The following is a 21,356-nucleotide window of genomic DNA, read 5'->3' on the forward strand; positions in this document are numbered from 1 at the left end:
GCGCGTACGGAGCCTGTGCTCCACAACGGGAGAGGCCACAACAGTGAGAGGCCCGCATACCGCAAAAAAAAAAAAAAGAGTAAAGCATATGCAACAATTTGATGGTGAAAATGGCAGATCTGGGCCACTCGATATATATATGGAGGAAAGAAAGACACTGCAGCAAGTTCTAGCAGGTTATGTTGGAAACTGCCTGAGAGTGTGTCCATCTTTCTTTTTCAAACCAACTACAGCTGCTAGCATGCATTCCTCAGTGTCAAAAGGCTTGAGTGTTTCAAGATGCATTTTTGGAATGCTGGGCTAGCCATCGAGAATTTAAGATGTTTATGGGATATGCTTTCTGGTGAGATCACTGCAAAAGTTTGAATTGTAGAATATGTATTTTCTTTTAAAGAAATGCAATTATATTACTTTGAAGACTATACTAAGTGTAATTGAACTAAGCTGCGAGGAAGGACCTAGGCTTTGCATAACCACCAAGTAAACTAGATCTTTTAGAAGAGGATCTTGGGGACCGTAATGAGTATATGAATGATTCATAGTTAACAGGCATGTTGTTTGTAAATAGTTTATTATCCCACATAGTTTAAATGCTTCCTCATTTTAGATATACGGTCAATTTGCTTAATAGCCTCTGTTTAAACGATCACAAATACTGGATCAGGGATATTAAAATTTTATTTATTTATTTATTTATTTATTTTGCGGTACGCGGGCCTCTCTCACTGTTGCGGCCTCTCCCGTTGCGGAGCACAGGCTCCGGACGCGCAGGCTCAGCGGCCATGGCTCACGGACCCAGCCGCTCCGCAGCATGTGGGATCTTCCCGGACCAGGGCACGCACCCGCGTCCCCTGCATCGGCAGACGGACTCTCAACCACTGCGCCACCAGGGAAGCCCTATTTTTTATTTTTATTTTATTTTTATTTTTGGCTGCGTTGGGTCTTTGTTGCTGCGCACGGGCTTTCTCTAGTCGCGTTGAACGGGGGCCACTCTTCGTTGCGGTGCGCGGGCTTCTCATTGCAGTGGCTTCTCTTGTTGCGGAGCACGGACTCTAGGCACACGGGCTACAGTACTTGCGGCATGCGGGCTTTAGAGCACAGGATCAGTAGTTGTAGCGCACGGGCTTAGCTGCTCCGTGGCATGTGGGGTCTTCCCGGACCAGGGCTCGGACCCATGTCCCCTGCATTGGCAGGAGGATTCTTAACCACTGTGCCACAAGGGAAGTCGCGGCATGTATGAATTGATAAGTTTTTGTTTCATTCATTGATCTAACCAGTATTTATTGAAAGCGCATTATGTTCCAGACCCTGGGGATAGCAATGAGCAAGATCAAGTCCTTGTCTTCTTGGAACATTCTAGTGAGGCGAGGTGTGTTAAGGGTTGCAAAAATCCAGATGGCTAATATTCTGTATAATTAATTTGTTTCAACGTAAGGCACTTTTGTGTTGTCCTGGAATAACTGAAGATGGATACATCATTAGAAACACATTCCTGATCTATAGGACTTGGAGATAAAAACAGAGAGAATGACACCTTCACCCTCACCTTGGATTTCTTCCATTAGGGACTGTTCACACTTATAGCGCAAACCCTTTAAAACCACATCACCCTTTGGTTCATCCACAGAAATGCGTTGGTGGCTTGTTTATACCCAACACTTCTTTGCAATTAACAGTTACAGTGATTTGCATGAGCAACGATTTAACACTCATGGGAGTAAGAAGTCATTGTCAGGCTTGATTCCACTGATCTTCATATCAAAGGAGCTCAGATATTTTCAGAGTTGGTGATTCAAAAAGTAGCAAAATATATGGATTTGGAGTTAGAGGGCCTGGATTCACGTTATCCACCCGCCATTTATTGGTCAGGTGACCTTATGAAGTTCCTCTAACCTGTAGACCTTAATTTCATCATAAAAATGTGGCTAAAGCTGCCTGTGCTGGGTACTTCGGGGGTGTAAGTGCTTTATAATAATTTATAAATGAAAGCGTCCTATGTTGAATGAACATGGGCCGTTGCTATGATAATTTATAACACAGTTCTGTGACTTTCAGTAGTTTTCAGTTCTGTAGCTTTAATAAATAGGGACAGAGAAAACTGCTGACCCACTGGGCGTGGCAGCTGAGTATTCAATAACTGTCAGTCCTAAGGAGGGATGAGGTGCAGGACTAGAGACCAGAGATGAAATGAGAGGGGAGGGCAGGGGTGGTGGGAGTGAGGAACAGCTGGTGGCCGGGCGGGGGGCTGTGGTTATAGAGGGAAAGTTCTTTTTTTGTTGTTGCTGTTAATTATTTTATTGAAGTATAATTGATTTACCATGTTGTGGCAATCTCAGCTGTATAGAAAAGTGACTCAGTTATACACACACAGACGTTCTTTTTTTAATATTCTTTTCCATGATGGTTTATCCCAGGATATTGAATATAGTTCACTGTGCTACACAGTAGGTCCTTGTTTTTTATCCATCCTATATATAATAGTTTACATCTGCTAATCCCACACTTCCCTCCCCCACCAACCTCCCCCTTGGCAACCACAAGTCTGTTCTCTATGTCTGTGAGTCTGTTTCTGTTTTGTAGATAGGTTCATTTGTGCCATGTTTTAGATTCCACATATAAGTGATATCATATGGTATTTGTCTTTGTCTTTCTGACTTACTTTACTTAGTACGATAATCTCTAGTTGCATCCAGGTAGCTACAAATGGCATCATTTCATTCTTTTTTATGGCTGAGTAGTATTCCATTGCCTATATGTACCACATCTTCTTTATCCATTCATCTGTCGATGGACATTTAGGTTGTTTCCATGACTTGGCTATTGTGAATAGTGCTGCTATGAACATAAGGGTGTGTGTATCTTTTTGAATTATAGTTTTGTCTGGGCATATTGCTGAATCATATGTTAATTCTATTTTTAGTTTTCTGAGGAAGCTCCACACTGTTTTCCATAGTGGCTGCGCCAACTTACATTCCTACCAGCAGTGTAGGAGGGTTATAGAGGGAAAGTTCTGCATGTAAGATACTGAAAGTGGAGTAGTTTCAGGCCCTCTTAAGCCCTAGGGTGCCACCTAGAAATGGCGTTGCTGAAACGAGGTCCCAGCTACCCTGTTTTAGAATGCAGAGGCCAAGAGGCCATTTTAGAAAGACTTCTATTTAAAAGTTTAAATGTCTATCCCTTAAAGGTTTCATCTTTAGCCATTCAGGAAATTCTACTCTATAAAGTGACTCATTCATTCCCCGAGGATTCCACAACGCCAAGGTTTTACTGGGCCAACCGCAGAGACGTCCATTCCTGGAAGATTGTTCCCATTTTGTCATGGACTTGGAGGGAATATTTTTGAATTCTCAGTTATGGAGAACTCAAAACACTTTTTTAGAAATTAGTTCTAAAATCCTTAGGTATTGTCCTTCTCTTACTCTTGAGTATGAAAATTGGAAATGTCTTATGATCTCCAGATTAAATAATCTTAATGTGCTTAAAAAGGCAATTTAGATTCCAACCCTACTGCAATACAGACACCCCCTCTCCAGGACATCCCAGCCACCTTCCCTCCAGTTAGTGGGGGATTCTTTGATCTTTCTTTCTTTTTTTTTTAAAATAAATTTATTTATTTATTTACTTTTTATTTTTGGCTGTGTTGCATCTTTGCTGCTGCGAGTAGGTTTTCTCTAGTTGCAGTGAGCAGAGGCTACTCTTCATTGTGGTGTGCAGGCTTCTCATTGTTGTGGCTTCTCCTGTTTTGGAACTCAGGCTCCAGGTGCACAGGCTTCAGTAGTTGTGGCACACTGGCTCAGTAGTTGCGGCCTGTGGGCTCTAGAGCGCAGGCTCAATAGTTGTGGTGCACGGGCTTAGTTGCTCCGGGGCATGTGGGATCTTCCCGGGCCAGGGCTCGAACCCATGTCCCTTGCATTGGCAGGCAGATTCTTAACCACTGCACCACCAGGGAAGCCCTGATCTTTTTTCTGTAATCTCATCTTCAACCTTAAAATCCCACTGCCTCACCTCTCTGCTTCCAAAGCTCAGGGCTTAGCCTCCTGCTCTTCTCTATCCACTAAAGAAAGACTTATTTCCCCTTGAATCATTTTTTCCTTTTTTTATTGAAGGATAGTTGGTTTACAATACTGTGTTAGTTTCAGGTGTACAGCAAAGTGATTTGGTTACACATATACACATATATATTTTTAAAAATTCTTTTCCATTATAGTTTATTACAAGATAGTGAATACTGTTCCCTGGGCTATATGATCATTTTTTAAAGATATGACAAAAAAGCCAAGTTTTTACCAATTATTTCAGATAACTCAAAACTGTTGAGAGGGAAAAGTGGACGTCACCCCCGATGCCCTCTCCAAGGTAAGCCCCACTTGGCCTGCATATGCACTCTTTCTGGGAAAGCTCTCCCAGGCTGAAGGCTTTGGGACAGGGTCTCTGGATCCAAGTGTCCAGCTCCAGCTCTTTGTGGTCCAGCCCACATTTCTGCTGGACATGTGAGTCCCTCATTTCAGATACAGCAAATCTTTTTTTTTTTTTTGGTGGTACGCGGGCCTCTCACTGTTGTGGCCTCTCCCGCTGAGGAGCACAGGCTCCGGATGCGCAGGCTCAGCGGCCATGGCTCACGGGCCCAGCCGCTCTGCGGCATGTGGGATCTTCCTGGACTGGGGCACGAACCCGTGTCTCCTGCATCAGCAGGCGGACTCTCAACCACTGCGCCACCAGGGAAGCCCAGATACAGCAAATCTTAAGATCTGCTGGCAGAATCCACTTCTATAGCCACTGTGGACAGGCCTTTAGTGACCTGCAAGACAGGTTTCCTGTATGTAACTGTGGGAACTACCTTGGACCTCTGTGTGCCTCAGTTTCCTCATCTGTAACGTGGGTTAGAACACCATGATCCCTCACACACTGTTTTGCTCTGATCAGTCTATGCGTCCAGCCTCCTCCTCAATTAATATTTCTAGTTTCCCTTCCTGCACGGGTCATTTTTTTTGCCCAGCAGAAGGGCTTGTGGAGCAGTGCGGAGAACAGGAAGACCGAGGTCACCTTTGGGCTGTTAGCTGTGTGACCCTGCCAATCATGTGGTCCTCTGGACCTTAGTTTTCTCATATGAGAAATGGGGGACCAGGGCTGTCTGATCTCCAGGAGATGTTCTGGTTCTCATCTGAAGCCCATGATTCTCATGACCTCCTCCTGCCCAGGGTTACCCCTCTGATCCTGAGGGAACAGTCAGCTCAGCGTAGGTGTTTGCTGCTTTCAGCACACAGTGACAGTGGTAGGTTTTGGGGAGGGGACAGTCTGGGGAAGATGGACCCTTTTCTAGAGCCCCTGAGTCAGTTCCTCATGGTCTGACTTCCTTTTTTCCTTTGAAGTGTTGTGAAATCTCAGCATATCACCCACGCGCACATTCGACTCTGAGTGTATCCCGACACCATTCCAATCCCAAGTACGAGTGATTTGGAGATAATCTCTCACCTGTGAGCTTGGCAACCCCTGCTCTTTGTCCTTGCGTGGTGTTTTGAAGGGGCTAGGATAACCAACCATCCCGGCTTGCCCTGGACTGTTCTGGCTTTAGCCCTGGAGGTCCCATGTCCCAGGAAACCCCTCAGTCCACACCAGGATGGTTGGTTCCCCTCCCTGTGGTCCCCATCAGGGCCTGGCTGATTTCCTCAGTGGGACGGGCCACAGTTAAATAGAGTCCGCACGGCAGTGAATCTCAGAATCAGCTGGGGTTCTGGGTACATACAGATTCCTGGGCCCCATCCTGGAGGGTCTGAGTCAGTAGATCTGAAGTGGGGGCCAGGAATTTGATGTTATCAGGCCCCCAGGTGGGTCTGGGGTAGGTGGTTCAGGTACCACACCTGCTAGGCTTGGGGAAATGGAGGAGACAGAGTCAGCTCCTGCTCTTCTGACACAGGCAGGAGCCAGGTAGAGCCAGAACTCCCTCTGATATGCAGGGGAACAAAATCAGAGCTGTAAAGTGAGTAACATGAGTACTGGCCAATTTTTTTCCCTCCTCCCACCCTCCAAAGTCATTCAGTGCTTACAAAGCTTGGCTTTGTTCATTATGAGGGCTGACGTGGCATTTTTTGGCAGGGGGTCTGCACAGAGGGTGGGTAAGTTGCAAGAAATGGCCATTGCCTGAGGCTCACATCAGACTCACCTGTCTCAAAACACCTCTGCACTGGGTGACCCCTCTGGTGAGGGGACTGAGGGGGACCATCATTAAAGCCCCTTGCAGCTCTGATGTTCTGGCCCCGGGTGGTGAGGAAGTAGCCCTGTCCTTATTCTTGGTGGGCAGCTGTCACTGCTGTTGTTTACAAGCTAAGCCTTATTCTAAGGTGAAGTGATGCTCTGGTGTCTTCAAGGGCCCTTAGTGATAGGGTTGATGGAACAGGACCTGGAGGTCGGGTGGCCGTAAAGGGCTCACTTATTCTCTGGGTTCGGGGATGCTCCCTTGTCCCTGATGCCAAAGGATAAAGTGGCAGAGATGTCCTTTTTTTTCTTTTTCTAATTGAAGTATAGTTAACTTACAATGTTGTGTTAGTTTCAGGTGTACAGCACAGTGACTCATATATATATATATATATATATATATATATATATTCTTTTTTTCAGATTCTTTTCCCTTATAGTTTATTACTAAATATTGAGTATAGTTCCTGATGTCTTCTTATTCACACCTTGCGTTGTTCTTTCGATGGTTTGGTTTTCCAGAGTCTCTCTGTCCATGGTCATTCTGAGGGTGCTGGTTGGTGGTGGAAGATGGTATTCTTTCCAAACCCTTTGGTGGCCTCAGAGTTAACTTAGAGCTTCGGACTGTGCACATGGCAGTGCGTTTAGACACAGTCCTCTTGCCGAGATGTGTTCCGGGAGCAGAACCCCTACATGCGGACCTACAATTCAAACTCCACCTCCTGCTTCCAGTCTCCTCCAGTCCCCACTCCTCTGGGTGAGCTGAAACCCCCCTGAAGGCTCTCTCCCCTCCTGTGGACACCAGACTTGACCTTCTTGGAAGACAGTGGTGCAGTGCCAAGTTCAAGTCCTGGGTTCAAATCCTAGCTCTGCTATTGACTAGCTGGGTCTCCAAGATAAAAACATGGCAGGGGGCTTCCCTGGTGGCATAGTGGTTGAGAGTCTGCCTGCTGATACAGGGGACACGGGTTCGTGCCCCGGTCCGGGAAGATCCCACATGCCGCGGAGCGGCTGGGCCCATGAGCCATGGCCGCTGAGCCTGCGCGTCCGGAGCCTGTGCTCCGCAATGGGAGAGGCCACAACAGTGAGAGGCCCGTGTACCGCAAAAAAAAAAAAAAAAAAAACATGGCAGGGACTGTGATGGCTCTAATGAGGCAGTCGCTAGGAGACTGTTCTGACAGTTCCTTTCCACCTTCCCCACCCCCCAAATAATAGCAGCTAGGAAGAAACTACAGGAATGTAACAGACCCCCAATCCACTAAGCCCATCTGCAGACAATGCAAAGGAACAGGCTGTGCAGCATCGTGGGTAGGACCTCTGGCTCCAGAGAGGGGCTGCCTGCATCCAGTTCCAGCCCCCCCCCACCCCCTACAAGCTGTTCTTCCTTAGCCTCAGTTTTCCCCTTGCCTTGTAGATAGGGTTGTTTTACTTATTTATTTATTTTGTTTATTTGTTTATTTTTCTCCCTGCATCGGCAGGCGGACTCTCAACCACTGCACCACCAGGGAAGCCCCGGGTTGTTTATTAAATGAGGGACCACACGTGAAGTGTTTGGCACAGTGCCTGGCACGTTGTAAGTGCTCAATAAACATCAGCCATTTGCTATTTTTGTTATTGTTGTTGCTATTGTCTGCTTTAGAGAGGGCCCCCTGGCATGCTGGGTATTGGCTGGTGTGACTGAACTGTGCCAATAAAGCCAACCCCGGCCAGAGATGGATGCTTAATAGGATGTATGGCCAGCATCTACTGCGCCCTCCCCGGTTGCCATGGTTACTGACCTGGGCACCTGGTTCTCTCTCTGTTGCTGGCGCCTCTCCAGCTCAGGTCTAGGTGACCCCATTCAAACCTGGTGTCATTCCATAACTGTTTCTCTGCGGTCCCCTCCTGGATGCTCTGGTTTCAGTTTTGCTCCAGCTGAGCAGAGGCAGACCCCACAGGTGGCAGAGTGAAGGGTGAACTGGAGGGACCAAAGGCCAGGTGTTGGTTGAAAATCTCCAGGGGAGGCACGGTGAAGGCTGGAAGGGCACCAGCCATGGCAAGGGAGAGAGGACAGCTTTAAGAAGTGTTCTGAATTTAGAACTAATAGGATGTGGCATTCTAACATATGAAGAGAAGAAGTGAAAAATAAATGATACTTCTAACTTGAAAAGCCCTATCCTATTCTTTCTATGCTTCACTCAATGGATCTCATCAATTCCTGTGACTTGAAAGACCGTTTCTAGGCTGATAATCTCCAAATTCTCAATTCCTTGAGCTCCAGCGTTGCCCCCTTCATTTGGATGTCTCTGGAGGCATTTCAAACTCAGCATTTCCAAAATGAAACTCCAAAAATGGCTTGCTTCCCTCACTCCCAAATTCTTTTCTCCATCTCAGTAAATTGTACTACTTTCCCTTGTGTCCAAGGTAGAACCTATGAGTGTCATCCTCCATGTCTCCCTCTTCCTCATCCCTTGTATCCCACCCACCAGCAAGTCCCATCATGTGCATCTTGGGACTACATCACAAAGGAAACACACCATCTCTCTCCATCTCTACTGCCACCATCCAAGGCCAAGCCACCACCATCTCTCACCTGGGAGACTGTGAGTCCACACTGGGCTCCCACTTCCACTCTGGCTCCAAATTCCAGCCATTTGTTTTAGGAACACAAATTTGATCGTTAATCCTCTTACCCAGTGATTTCCAACGGCACTTAGCACGACAATCACCACCATCCCATGGCTTACCCTTTTCTACCCTTTTCTATCCTGGATCTCGCCTTCATCTGACTTCCCTCCATCACTCTTCTTTGGCCTCACTGGCTTCCTTGGGGTCCCCGTGAGGCGCCACGTCTTTCCTTCTTTCGCTCCATCATGGTTCCCACTGTCTGGAATGCTCTGCCTCATCTTTGCATGGCCAGCTTCTTTTCATCCTTCAAACGTCAGCCTAAGTGTTCCCTCTCAGCTCACTGCCCAAGACTTAAGGAGGCTCAGCATCCTTCTCATCATCCTCTTTAGCCAATCATTTCACTCAGAGCACTCACTGTTCACAACTTGACATTTTCATTTGTTCATCTTGTTTATTGTTTGCCTCCCCCACTGGAGTGTCAAGCCTATAGGGCAGCCTGGCACACAGAAGGTGCCAACAGGTATTTGTTGAATCGATGAACAGGTGGCTGATGGGGCTATGCACTTAAGGAGCACAGGGGGCCAGGAGAACGCTGGTAGTCAAGGGGTGGCAGACGGGCTGTCAAGGGGACTTGAGACCAAGGGATAGGAAGGTAGTGTCAGTAAAAAGAGAGGAGGGTCACATTGGTAGGGTATACTTTTGGCTGCAGGTAACAGCAAAAGTGTCCAGTGGTGAGGTAGACAAGAGGGATTATTTTTAAAAATTTAAAAATTAAAGTATAGTTGATTTACAATATCATGTAAGTTTCAGGTATACAGCACAGCAATTCAGAATCTATATATTCTTTTTCAGATTCTTTTCCCTTATAAGTTATTACATAATATTGAGTGTAGTTCCCTGTGCTATACAGTAGGTCCTTGTTGGTTATCTATTTTATACATAGTAGTGTGTATATGTTAATCCCAACCTCTCAATTTATCCCTCCCCCCACCCCCTTTCCCCTTTGGTAACCATTAGTTTGTTTCCTGTGTCTGTGAGTAAGAGGGATTATTTTTCTCGTGGTTGAGATGGTCAGTAGCCAATCTCTGGTCAGCGTCACTGAGGTCCTTTTGACCTCCCCTCAGCTTCAGGCATCACATCCTCACACGACTGAGTTCAAAGACAGAAAAGGAAGCAGCCTGGGCAGACACTGTCCTCACGGCTCCCTCGTATTGGTGGGGGTGGGTGGTGGTAGAGGGGTTGTCCCCAGAAGACCCTCACTTATCTCGCCCTATATCCCACTGGTCAGAAAGGACCCATGCTGCCCTTGGACCAGAAGCTGTGCCCATCTTGCTGAAATAAAAGAATCTCTTTCCTGTCCTTGAACTAAGTTGGGATTCTGCCAGCTAAAGAGAAGGGAAATGGCTCTGAGTAAGCAACAAGCAGTACTGGCCCCAAGTACCTCTCACAAGGAAGCATCTTTTCCGTTGGGTTCACTGCTACAGAGAGGTCAAATGGGATGGGTGTTGCGAAGCGGCCACTGGATTCAATGCTTGTAGACTATTTGTGGCCCTTGAGAGGCAGTTCCCATCGAGTAGCCGGGCTGGGCTGCACCCGGCAGGGGCTTAGGAATCCCTGGGAGAAGTTCAGGAGATGAAAGTGGGCTACCAGGAAGTTTGGAGTTAAAGCTAAGAGGAGAGATGGGACGGTCTCTGGGCACAGGAGGCAGACACAGGAGGTCTGACTTTTCATCCGGGACAGACTTGAAGATGCTTATAGGCGGAGCAAAAGAAGCCAGCAGGAAAGAGAGGGTAGGGATTTTGAAGCAAGATGGGATAGTTGATTGCTGTGCTCTGAAAGAAGCATGGGAATGGGATCAGTGCACAAGAGGTGGTGGCTGTTACTGGAACAAGTGGGGAGGCTTTTATGAAGAGACTCAGATGCCTTCTGAGACTGGGGGGAAGGAGGGCAGGATGGTGAAGACACCCAGGAGGGACAAAGATTCCTTATTTTCTTTGATGTGACAATGGGCTCACTTAGAGATTGAATTCATGATCTTGATCTTTCCATCAACCCATCATTTTAACATCTGATACAATAGACTCTAAAGAGACAGATCACGTTCCTGTGGTCGTACACTGGAAAGTCCAAGGACAAAGCCTATCCTTGAGTTTTCTTGTTCAGATGGACGCAGCCACCCAGGACATGGTCAGGGGCATGGTTATTACATGATGCAATCCAGAGGGTGGAGGTCACTTCACACACAGCATGGAGCTGCCAGATCCTGTAGCCGACGGGCAGCAGGGTGGAGAGGGAGAGTCCTGGGCTGTACAGAGAGGACTAGGGAGCCAGGTCAAGGTCCACCACTTACAAGCTGGGGTTCGCTGGCATCTTCCAAGCCTGACCTTATCTGCAGGGGGGTGGGTTATGATGCTTGTCTCCTCCCTCCGCTGTCCACAGTTATAAAACGTGTTGGCTTCTCACAGGGATTAAGGGAATGCCTTCTTGCCCCGTCACCACTCCTCTATGGGGAGTTTTGACCCTGCTCAGTAGCCCCTGGAATAGGATGGCAGTTTTCGTCCCCATTAGCCCTGGCCTGTCACTTCTGAAATCTTTCCCCTCTTGTTTTGCGGGATGATGGCACAGCGCCCAGCTCGTAGAACAGGGAGCCAAACCCTCTCCTCTGTTTACTCAGATCGTAGCTATGGCTGCAGCAAAAAGCAAACAGCAGTTTGACTAGATGCATGAGCTCAATATTCCACAACATTGGAAGCTCGTGTCTGCTTACGTAGGAGGCATAGAACACAATATTATGTTGAAATGACTAATAGTCCCTACAGAAAAAAAAATGCATTTTTAAGAAAAAGTTCTTAGCAGGAATGTTCAGATGCTGAGTTGGTAAGACTGACACTAGTTCTGTGTGTCTCCTCTTCAGAATCTCCTTCCTGTCCATCCCCATCACATGCTGCCTCGGGGTGTGGGTTCTGAAGGGGACATGTCTGCCGTGTGGTCACCCTCTTTACCCAGCCCGTGGGGTAGGACTTGGGGCTCCACACATGTTCACGGAGTCGCTGGGGGAGGCTGATGCTGGTAAGAAGTGAGGAACAGGATCATTTGATCCCATTAAAGCTGTCATCATTGGATCAGTCCTGCCCACTGGCTGGGTCGCCTGGACCCCACTTCGTCATCTCTAAAATGGGACTAACGATAGTTTCTCCATCACGGGATGGCCGTGGAGAGTCAATGAGTTTATTGTGAAGTGTTTAAGAGGGTGCCCAGAGGCAATCAGTTACTCAATCAACAAACACAGAGTGCCTGTAACTTGTCCCTGTTGTGCCTTGCGGGAAGGAAGCCCCAGATGCGTCTATGCCCTCGAGGAACCAGCATCTATCTGGAGAAGGAAAATTGGACACTCTGGACATCAATAGAGAGCAGTGAGGCCTGGGGGAACAGCCTTTCCCGTGGGGAGGATGTCCTGGAGGGCAAGCAGCTGCTGGGTGGGGTGCGCTGTCAGCCAGCCCTGCTTAATCTCCTGGCAGCCGAGGCAGGGAGAAAGGAGAATCTGGTATTCATTGTGTGGTTGTTTCTGATTTCCTTCTGCTTTTGAGATCCTCTTCTGAGGGAGAACAATGGCCCAAGAGGCTCAGGCTTCCTTGGCCAGGTACCCACCAAGCTGTGGGGGAGGCAGCGCCCAGAAGGAGGCAAGAGCCAGCCGGGCACTCGCAAGCAGGTGGCATTTGATTCCCGTCTTCTGAGAATCTCTGGGGACACTGGGTTTTGGTGGCTCGTTCGAATCCCAGCCTATTATTTATCATTATATCCCTGGGGCTTTGAGTGAGTTCTCCCAATCTCATTTACGAGTATTCTTTTAAAACTTTCTCTATTTGCCAAGGAAGAGCAGTCCTTCTTGTACCACCAGGAAGGCAGTACCGTCAGACGCTGGGTGAGCAGAGGGGGCCGTTGAACACATGGGACTCCCTGTGGGCTCTTGATTTTGGAGCCACGAGGTTGCTCCCTGCCACTGTGTCCCCAGCAGGAAGTGGAGAGTGCAGGGTCCTCGAGCACATCGTCCAGCCCACAGACCAGCGCCGGGGAGGGATCCTCAGCGGAGGACCCCGGGGGCTGGCGTTTCCCCAGCTGGTGCCTCGTAAGGCCAGCTGGGGGCAGAAGGCCCAGGACTGTGTCCAAAGAATGAGGTGGGGTTTCCTCATTCCTCTCTGTCGTCACACTTGGCCTCTTATTTGTGGATTTTAGTACATTTAGCGGCCTTGCTGGATTACTCTTTCATCACCAGAAAGCAGAGAGAATCTAAAAGTGACTGACCCACATGTGGAAAGGGGCAGAGACAGCCGGAGGGCTACTGGATTACGATCTTCAAGTCTATTGAGAAAGAGGCTCTGAGGATGACAGGTCAGCGTAAGAGGAGGGAGGGGGCGACACAGCCCTGCAGGGGCTAGGGCAGGGGTCAGCTGTCTTCAAGATGAGACAAGACCAGAGCAGGGTTGCCCAAGCTTAAGATGTCCAGTGCCATCATCACAATTTCTGCCACATCCACATGCCATCGTATACTATTTGTTTAATAACTGTCTTTAAGTAGGTTTATTTTAAAAACCTTACTTTTTAAAAAAAACCACCTTACATTTAATTAGAAAAAACAACTTTATGTAATTACCATAAATGAAATCCAGAATTTTTCTAATAAGCACTGAAAAAAGTTCCTAACTGTTAAAGTAAAAATATTCATCGTGTACCACTAAAATTTTGACCGCCACCCAGAGCTTTGTGTAAGTTCTTGGTGTAGGCTTTCTTTTTGAAATTTATTTATTTATTTATTTATTTATTTATTTTTTCTGCAGTACGCGGGCCTCTCACTGTTGTGGCCTCTCCCGTTGCGGAGCACAGGCTCCGGACGCGCAGGCTCAGTGGCCATGGCTCACGGGCCCAGCCGCTCTGCGGCATGTGGGATCTTCCCGGACCGGGGCACGAACCCGTGTCCCCTGCATCGGCAGGCAGACTCTCAACCACTGCACCACCAGGGAAGTCCTTGAAATTTATTTTTCTTTAACAATTGTTTTATTGAAATATAGTTGATTTACAGTATTCTGTTAGTTTCTGGTGTACAGCAAGGTGATTCAGTTTTATATATATATATATATATATTATTTTTCAGATTCTTTGTCAGATATATATATATATGTTCTTTTCCAGATTCTTTTCCATTATGGTTTACTACAGGATATTGAATATAGTTTTCTGTGCTGTACGGTAGGACCTTGTTGTTTATCTAATTTATATCTGTTTTGTGTCTGTTAATCCCATACTCTTAATTTATCCCTCTCCCCCCCTCCCCACCTTTGGTAACCATAAGTTTGTTCTCCATGTCTGTGAGTCTGTTTCTGTTTTGTAAATAAGTTCATCATATTTTAGATTCCACATGTAAGAGATATCATATATTTGTCATTCTCTGTCTGACTTACTTCACTTAGTATGATAATCTCTAGGTCCATCCATTTTGCTTCAAATGACATTATTTCATTCTTTTCTTTATGGCTGAGTAGTATTCCACTGTGTGTATATATATCTTGGTGTGGGCTTTTACACACCAGGGGGTCCACGTGTGTCTGAGGGGGGCGAGGTTGACATTAGCTCCAAGCAAGGAGAAGCGTGATTTGTGTTGACTTGTGACCCCATAAAGATGCTCCAAGAGAGCATCCTGCTGCTTGACCAAGGTTTCCCCAGGCCCCATATCCACATCTCCAACATGGGAGAATGACAGTTTTTCCGGGGGAGGATGGACTGAATTCATGTATTTACAAGGTATTTAGAACAGCGTCCAGTGCATAGTAAGGGCTCAACAAGTGTTAACGCCCACCATGACTTGGGAGATTCTGGCTGAGGGCTCTTGGCTGCCCTGGGCATCCCATCGCCTGTCTTGGAGACAGGGCCAGGGCTGACATGGTCTTGGGATTCCCTCCTCCTCTCATGGTCTCTTGCTCTGTAACTTCTCCACTGGGACAGGTGTGGCCGGGTGGCCTGACCATCATTTACCTCATGATTATAGGATTAAGTTAGGATGCAGTCATGGCATTAGTCATCATGAAACATCCCCGTTGGAACTGGTGGCCATCTATGTCCACTGGAGGCTCTGGCATGGGCTCCCAGGGGCGGGCACTCATGTTGGATCTGGGTCTGCACCTCCATCTGAGCAGCCCCGTGTTGTTTCTGGAATGGGACTGATGGCTTGGAGAAAGGAGCTGTGGGAAGCAATCCCAGGTTCCCCGGCGGGACTGGAAATACTGCTTCAGGCCCTGGAATTTTACTTTCCTGTTTGGCCTGGCACTTGTCCTCCCCTCCCCCAGCCCACCACATATTCGTCTCGGATGCATCCTCTCCCTCCCCCTCTCGAATCCGTTTCCTCATCTGTAAAAGTGGAGGTTGCGCTAGATCGTATCTGAGGCCCCTTTGAGCTTGAGAAAGCTATGATTCACCTCTCAGCCACCCCCTCACTTTTCCCGCGGGCCTCTTGATTGACACTGAGAAGAAAGGTAGGAAGGAAAAGAGAGAAACAGGGGGAGCCGTGCATCCTACAGTGTAGGCACCGGCCCCCACGACACAGAAGTATCCGGTCCAAAGTGTCAGTAGTACTGAGGCTGAGAAACCCTGCTTTAGGGAAGGAGAGACAGAAGGAAAGAAATGATTTAAAAGGCAAATGTATAACGAATGCCCCCGAGATGATAAGTGATTAGACAAATGATACTGAAAGGGAAAATTCAGGGAGCAAAGGAAATGCATGGGAAAAAGGTTTATAAATGGGGAGAGAAAACATCGCTAGGGTGGAGAAGGATGTGTTTGTAAGGTGATCACGGTGTGGGTTGTGAAAGCGAGCTGCTGGCCTGAGAGTATAAACCAGCGCTGGGGGGATTGCCATCCCCCTTTCTTGGTCACTCTGGAAGCTGCCGCTCCTCTGCAGCTCCTCCTATGGAATTTCAGCAGTGCAGCCAGTCAGCAATGGTGCCTGTTAATGCCCCCAAGTGGCTTTAAGGTAACAGGCTGGATGGGCCAAAGACTTAGGCGGTCATTACCGTGTGAGTATTATCATGTGAGTCGGTCATGCTTCGTTTTTTCTGTGAGACCTTTGCTCCTCATTGAATTAACCACTCAGTTCTCTCCAACTCGAGAGGAAGACAGGAAGACACCACAAACACACGATGAAAAGAAATTAGCATAGAGTGTATTTATGACCCCGGGGGTAGGCAAACATTTCTAAAAGGGAACACCAAAAGCACTTCTAACCATAGAAGAAAAATGGATACATTGGACTTTATCAAAATTAGAAGGCTCTCTTCATAAAAAGGTACCATTAAAAACATGAAAAGACGAAAACTCTAATTCAAAAAGATACATGCATCCCAATGTTCAGAGCAGCACTATTCACAACAGCCAAGACATGGAAGCAACCTAAATGTCCATCAACAGATGAATGGGTAAAGAAGATGTGGGTATATATGCATATATTTACAATGGAATGTTACTCAGCCATAAAAAAGAATGAAATAATGCCATTTGCATCTACATGGATGGACCTAGAGATTATCATGCTAAATGAAGTAAGTCAGACAAAGAAAGGTAAATATCATATGATATTGCTTATATGTGGAATCTAAAAAAATGATACAAATGAACTTATTTACAAAATGGAAATAGACTCACAGACATGGAGAACAAACTTGTGGTTACCAAAGGGGAAAGGGAGGGGAGGGATAAATTAGGAGTTTGGGATTGACAGAGAAATGCTACTATGTATAAAATAGATAAACAATAAAGCTCTACTATATAGCACAGGGAATTATATTCAATATCTTGTAATAACGTATAATGGAAAAGAGTCTGAAAGAGAATATATATGTGTGTATATGTGTGTGTGTGTGTGTGTATCTGAATCACTTTGCTGTACACCTGAAACTAACACAGCATTGTAAATCAACTATACTTCAATAAAAAATAAATTTTAAAAGGCACCATTAAAAACATGAAAAGGCGAGTCTCAGTCTCAGAAGATGTCTGCAATACATATAACTGGCAAAGTATTCATTTCCAGAGTAAATGAAGAGCCACTATAAATCAGTAAGAAAAAGGCGAATGACCCAATAAAAACTGGGCAAAAACCTTACAGGCACTCACAAAAGAGCATATCCAGATGGTCAAATAAACTGTGAAAAGGTGCTCAACATCATTACTCATCAGGGAAATGCAAATTAAAAGCACAGGAAGCTACACTGCACAGCCACCAGAAGGGCAAAAATAAGAGCGAGCACCAGGCATCACTGAAGATAAGGAGCCACTGGAACGCTCGTGCATTGCTGTGCGGGGTGTAGAAATGGCACAGCCGCTTAGGAAAATTGTTTGGCAGATTCTAGTAAAGCTAAAGCTTTCCCACTCTAGAACCCAGTAATTCCACTCACAGGTACACATACCCAGTGCCTGAGCTGACAAAAAGATATGTACAGAGTGTTCAAAGGAGAAATTCCCTGGCGGTCCAGTGGTTAGGACTTCGTGCTTCCGCTGCAGGGGTTACAGGTTTGATCCCTAGTCGGGGAACTAAGATCCTATGTGCCACGTGGTGCGGACAAAAGATTTTTAAAAAAAAAGAATATTCAGGGCTTCCCTGGTGGCGCAGTGGTTGAGAGTCCGCCTGCCGATGCAGGGTACACGGGTTCGTGCCCTGGTCCGGCAAGATCCCACATGCCGCAGAGCGGCTGGGCCCGTGAGCCATTGCCGCTGAGCCTGCGCGTCCGGAGCCTGTGCTCCGCAGCGGGAGAGGCCACAGCAGTGAGAGGCCCGCGTGCCGCAAAAAAAAAAAAAAGAATGTTCAAAGGAGTTGTCTCCAAATCCCATCAACAGAAGATGGGACATAGATTGTGATATATTCATACAATGGAGTGCTACACACACAACCATGACAGAATCCACATTGTCTGAGTCCATTCATATGAAGTTCAAGAAGAGGCAAAGCAAAAATATGAGTCAAATCATGGTCGTAGCTGGTGGGCATATGGATTGAGATGGTGCAAGGGGGAACTTTTTGGGGTGCAGAAATAGTCTATATCTGGACTGGGGTGGTGGGTATACACATGCATATAAATGTAAATAACTATCAAGCTGTCCATTGAAGATGAGTGAGTTTTATGTACTTTATATATGTTATGCTTCGATTAAAAAAAACGAAAAGATGCAGATTCTTATGTCCAAGTGAAGTAATAACAACAATAATAATTTATTGAATACCTTATATGTGCCAGGTGCTTAATACAGATTATTTCACTTCATCCACCCAAACTCACCTGTCGGCCAGGTATTATTCTCATTTTACACGTGAGGAAACCGAGGCCTAGAGAGGTTCACTAGCTTGTCTGAGACTCACAGCTAGTGGGTGCCGGGGCCAGGACTCGAGCTCCACAATCCAAGCTCTTGCCACTCGGCTTGGGATCTCACAGTGATTCTTGGTTCACCACCAAAGCTCTCTGTTTCGCCTGCTACTCCTCCCAAACACAGAAGCCTTAGATACCATATTTTAAAGAGAACTTCATCGTGTATCCTGATATTCCAGGAACTCAAATCCCTCTACCTTCTTTAAAAAAAAAAAATCCCCTTTATGCATCCTTTCCATGAATTTGTTCCAATCGGAAGAAGAACTCATGGTTTCCTACCCAACCCGTTCTTTTTTTTTTTTTTTTTTTTTTTTTTTTTTTGTGGTACGCGGGCCTCTCACTGCTGTGGCCTCTCCCGCTGCGGAGCACAGGCTCCGGATGCGCAGACTCAGCGGCAATGACTCACGGGCCCAGCCGCTCCACGGTATGTGGGATCTTCCCGGACCGGGGCACGAACCCGTGTACCCTGCATCGGCAGGCAGACTCTCAACCACTGCACCACCAGGGAAGCCCCCCTCTACCTTCTTTAAAAATCCCCTTTATGCATCCTTTCCATGAATGTGTTCCAATCGGAAGAAGAACTCATGGTTTCCTACCCAACCCGTTCATTTTAATCGTTCCGTGTTGTAAATTCTCTGAGAATGAGGCACTGAGTATTGGCTATAGCGGTCAATGTTGTGAGCCAAGCTGGAGCACCAACTCTGCTCCCCTTAAACGCTGAGGCTCTCAGGAAGTTAATTTCTCAAAACCCTTGTTTCCTTATCTGTACAAAGGGGACAGTGGTACTTACCTTATAGTCTCATTGTGAGGGTAAAATGAGGACCTACGTCAGAAGTGCTCAGCTCATTGTCAGCCCCATAGCAAGTGCTCAGAAAAGGGTGGTGTAGAAATGTCAGGGCTTTCCCTTTATTGACGCCCAATTCCTTCCAACCCTCTTCTTCTTATTATTATTATTATTTAAAATTTGTTGGCTGTGCCGCGCCAGCATGTGCAATCTTAGTTCCCCAACCAGGGATCAAATCTGCGCTCCCTGCATTGGAAGGTCGGAGTCTTAACCACTGGGCCACCAGGGAAGTCCCCCGACCCTCTTAAAAACACTTAGCACTTTGCTCCTCTAAACGTTCAACACATGTTTGAAAAAAAAAAAAAAAGTTATCCTCATGATTTCTCCAGAAAGTGGAGATGCAGAAGGAAGGGGTCAGAATCTCAGTGCTTCAGTGAGGGAGAGGGGAGGGAGGTCATTTTCAAGTAGATCAGTCAGCGAGAGGGTATTATTTGTGTAGATCTTCAAAAATGGGTAGGATTTAGTCCCAGAGGGAGGACCAGGAAGATCATTCTAAGTTGGGGGAGGGGGAGGAGGTGGGACCTAGAGCATGTGGGGGTTGGGGAATGGTGAGCCCGCCATTTTGGTTGGCACCTAAGATTTATGTTGGGACTTGTGGAAGATCAAGTTGGCTCCAGATGAGGTCCCACCAAAAAATCTGGACATTTTCTATAGGACGTGGAGTTGTGGAACATTGTTTTTTTTTTTTTTTTTTTTTTGCGGTACGAGGGCCTCTCACTGCTGTGGCCTCTCCCGTTGCGGAGCACAGGCTCCGGACGCGCAGGCTCAGCGGCCATGGCTCACGGGCCCAGCCGCTCCGCGGCATGTGGGATCCTTCCGGACCGGGGCACGAACCCGTGTCCCCTGCATCGGCAGGCGGACTCTCAACCACTGCGCCACCAGGGAAGCCCTCGTGGAACATTTTTGAGTAGGGAGGTGTATGAGGAAGCCCGGACGTGCACACCCACATGGGAGGTGAAATCGACTCGGTCAGGAGGCCAGTGAGGAGAGAAACGTGAGGGTCCAGGTGGAGATGAGTTGGGTGTACCTCAGGGTGGTGGTGGTGGGATGGAAGGAAGGTGCAGGTAGATGGGGAAGCGGGTGAAGGACTCCTCAAATCTGGGAGCCACTCTTCTGAGTTCATGAAGCAGGGAGAAAGTCAGTTTGGAGCTGATGATGAAAGGGATTCCTTGGTGGCTAAGACCAGAGGGCGTACATCTCACCCCGCCCCGGTTCCTCACCTCCCTCGGCCTGCTATTGGCACATTCTCAAGAACACACTGTCCTCTCCTGGCCTCAGACTTGCACAGGACACCCGAAGGACAGACACTGGCTTTCTAAAAGCTTCCTTTCCACCCTTGCCACACGGGAACCCACAGAGGGAGGCGTGTCAAGACCCAAACAGATCCCACAGCGGAATCGTTTCCAAATAGACCCCTCCCCAAAGTAAGAGTTTGTTGAGGTGCTCTTCCAAGGGGTGGGGGGACCTTTTTTATTCAGCCTGTGAAAAGTTAACGAAAGGCCTCCCGATTTTATGGAGAGACGCAAACAGTGTTTTGAATAAAAATCCCTTTGTTATTGTTGTTTTACAGAGCTGTAGCCGTGGCCAGGAAGAAATCCGCCCCCTCTGAGGGTTGTTTTTGTGACTGTTCTTGGGAGCATTGTTCTAAAAATGGGAAATTACATATCCCTGTGCCAAAGGAAACAAACACCTGCAGTTAAAGGAATACCTTCCACGAGGTGGCTTTTAGAGTCCCAGCCAGCTCTGGACGAAGGGCTGCTGCACCAGTTCTTTTGGGTGCGTTTCTTCACTTCTAAGGGAATCGGGTTTGTAACCAGAGTGGGCTTTGGCAACGATGGCGCTCGGGTGATGGTCCTTCGCTTATTCACTCAGTAAACATCTATCAAGCATCTGTGCTGGGTCAGTCTTGTTGGTTTTTACTACTTCCTTCCCTGGCGTTGTTAAAATTACTGGGAGCGTTGGCTACAGGCAGCGACTTTCTGACACTATTTTTCAGAGTCAGTATTTGACTTCTGCCCCCAGATGATGAGAAGCCAGAGAGAACATCAACTTCTTCTCTCCTTCCTCTCCTTTCTTTCTTCCCTCCCTCTCTCCCTCCTTCCTCTTCCTTAGTCTACAGAAGTAAAACCGCTATTTTCAACATGTCAGTCAATACACTTCTTTAGGCAAAGGATTTTTCTTTTCTTTTCTTCTTCTTCTTTTTTTTCTTTTTTTGGCCATGCCGCGCAGCAGGCGGGATCTTAAGTTTCCCCACCAGGGATGGAACCCGTACCCCCTGCAGTCTAACCACTGGACAGGGAGGGAAT

The 21,356-nt window shown here is 47.1% G+C and overlaps 1 protein-coding gene across 4 annotated transcripts in view; it reads left to right on the top strand.

The window, feature by feature from the left end:
* Window positions 1–21,356, top strand: part of AHNAK (AHNAK nucleoprotein) — a 92,247-nt gene that overhangs the window by 66,556 nt on the left and 4,335 nt on the right. The window contains exons 6-7 of one of the 4 annotated variants that reach the window (XM_060103211.1): window positions 4,300–4,356; window positions 20,621–20,923. The exons of 1 other annotated variant lie outside the window; for it this stretch is intronic. In XM_060103211.1, coding sequence (XP_059959194.1) covers window positions 4,300–4,356; window positions 20,621–20,628 — 65 coding nt within the window. In that variant the 3' untranslated portion in view covers window positions 20,629–20,923. Of the gene's footprint in view, window positions 1–4,299; window positions 4,357–6,714; window positions 6,756–20,620; window positions 20,924–21,356 lie in introns of those variants that run through there. 2 more of the 4 variants (XM_060103210.1, XM_060103213.1) reach the window with 2 other exon arrangements.

The sequence above is a fragment of the Mesoplodon densirostris genome, chromosome 7 (assembly GCF_025265405.1).
Source record: "Mesoplodon densirostris isolate mMesDen1 chromosome 7, mMesDen1 primary haplotype, whole genome shotgun sequence".
NCBI classification, from domain to species: domain Eukaryota; kingdom Metazoa; phylum Chordata; class Mammalia; order Artiodactyla; family Ziphiidae; genus Mesoplodon; species Mesoplodon densirostris.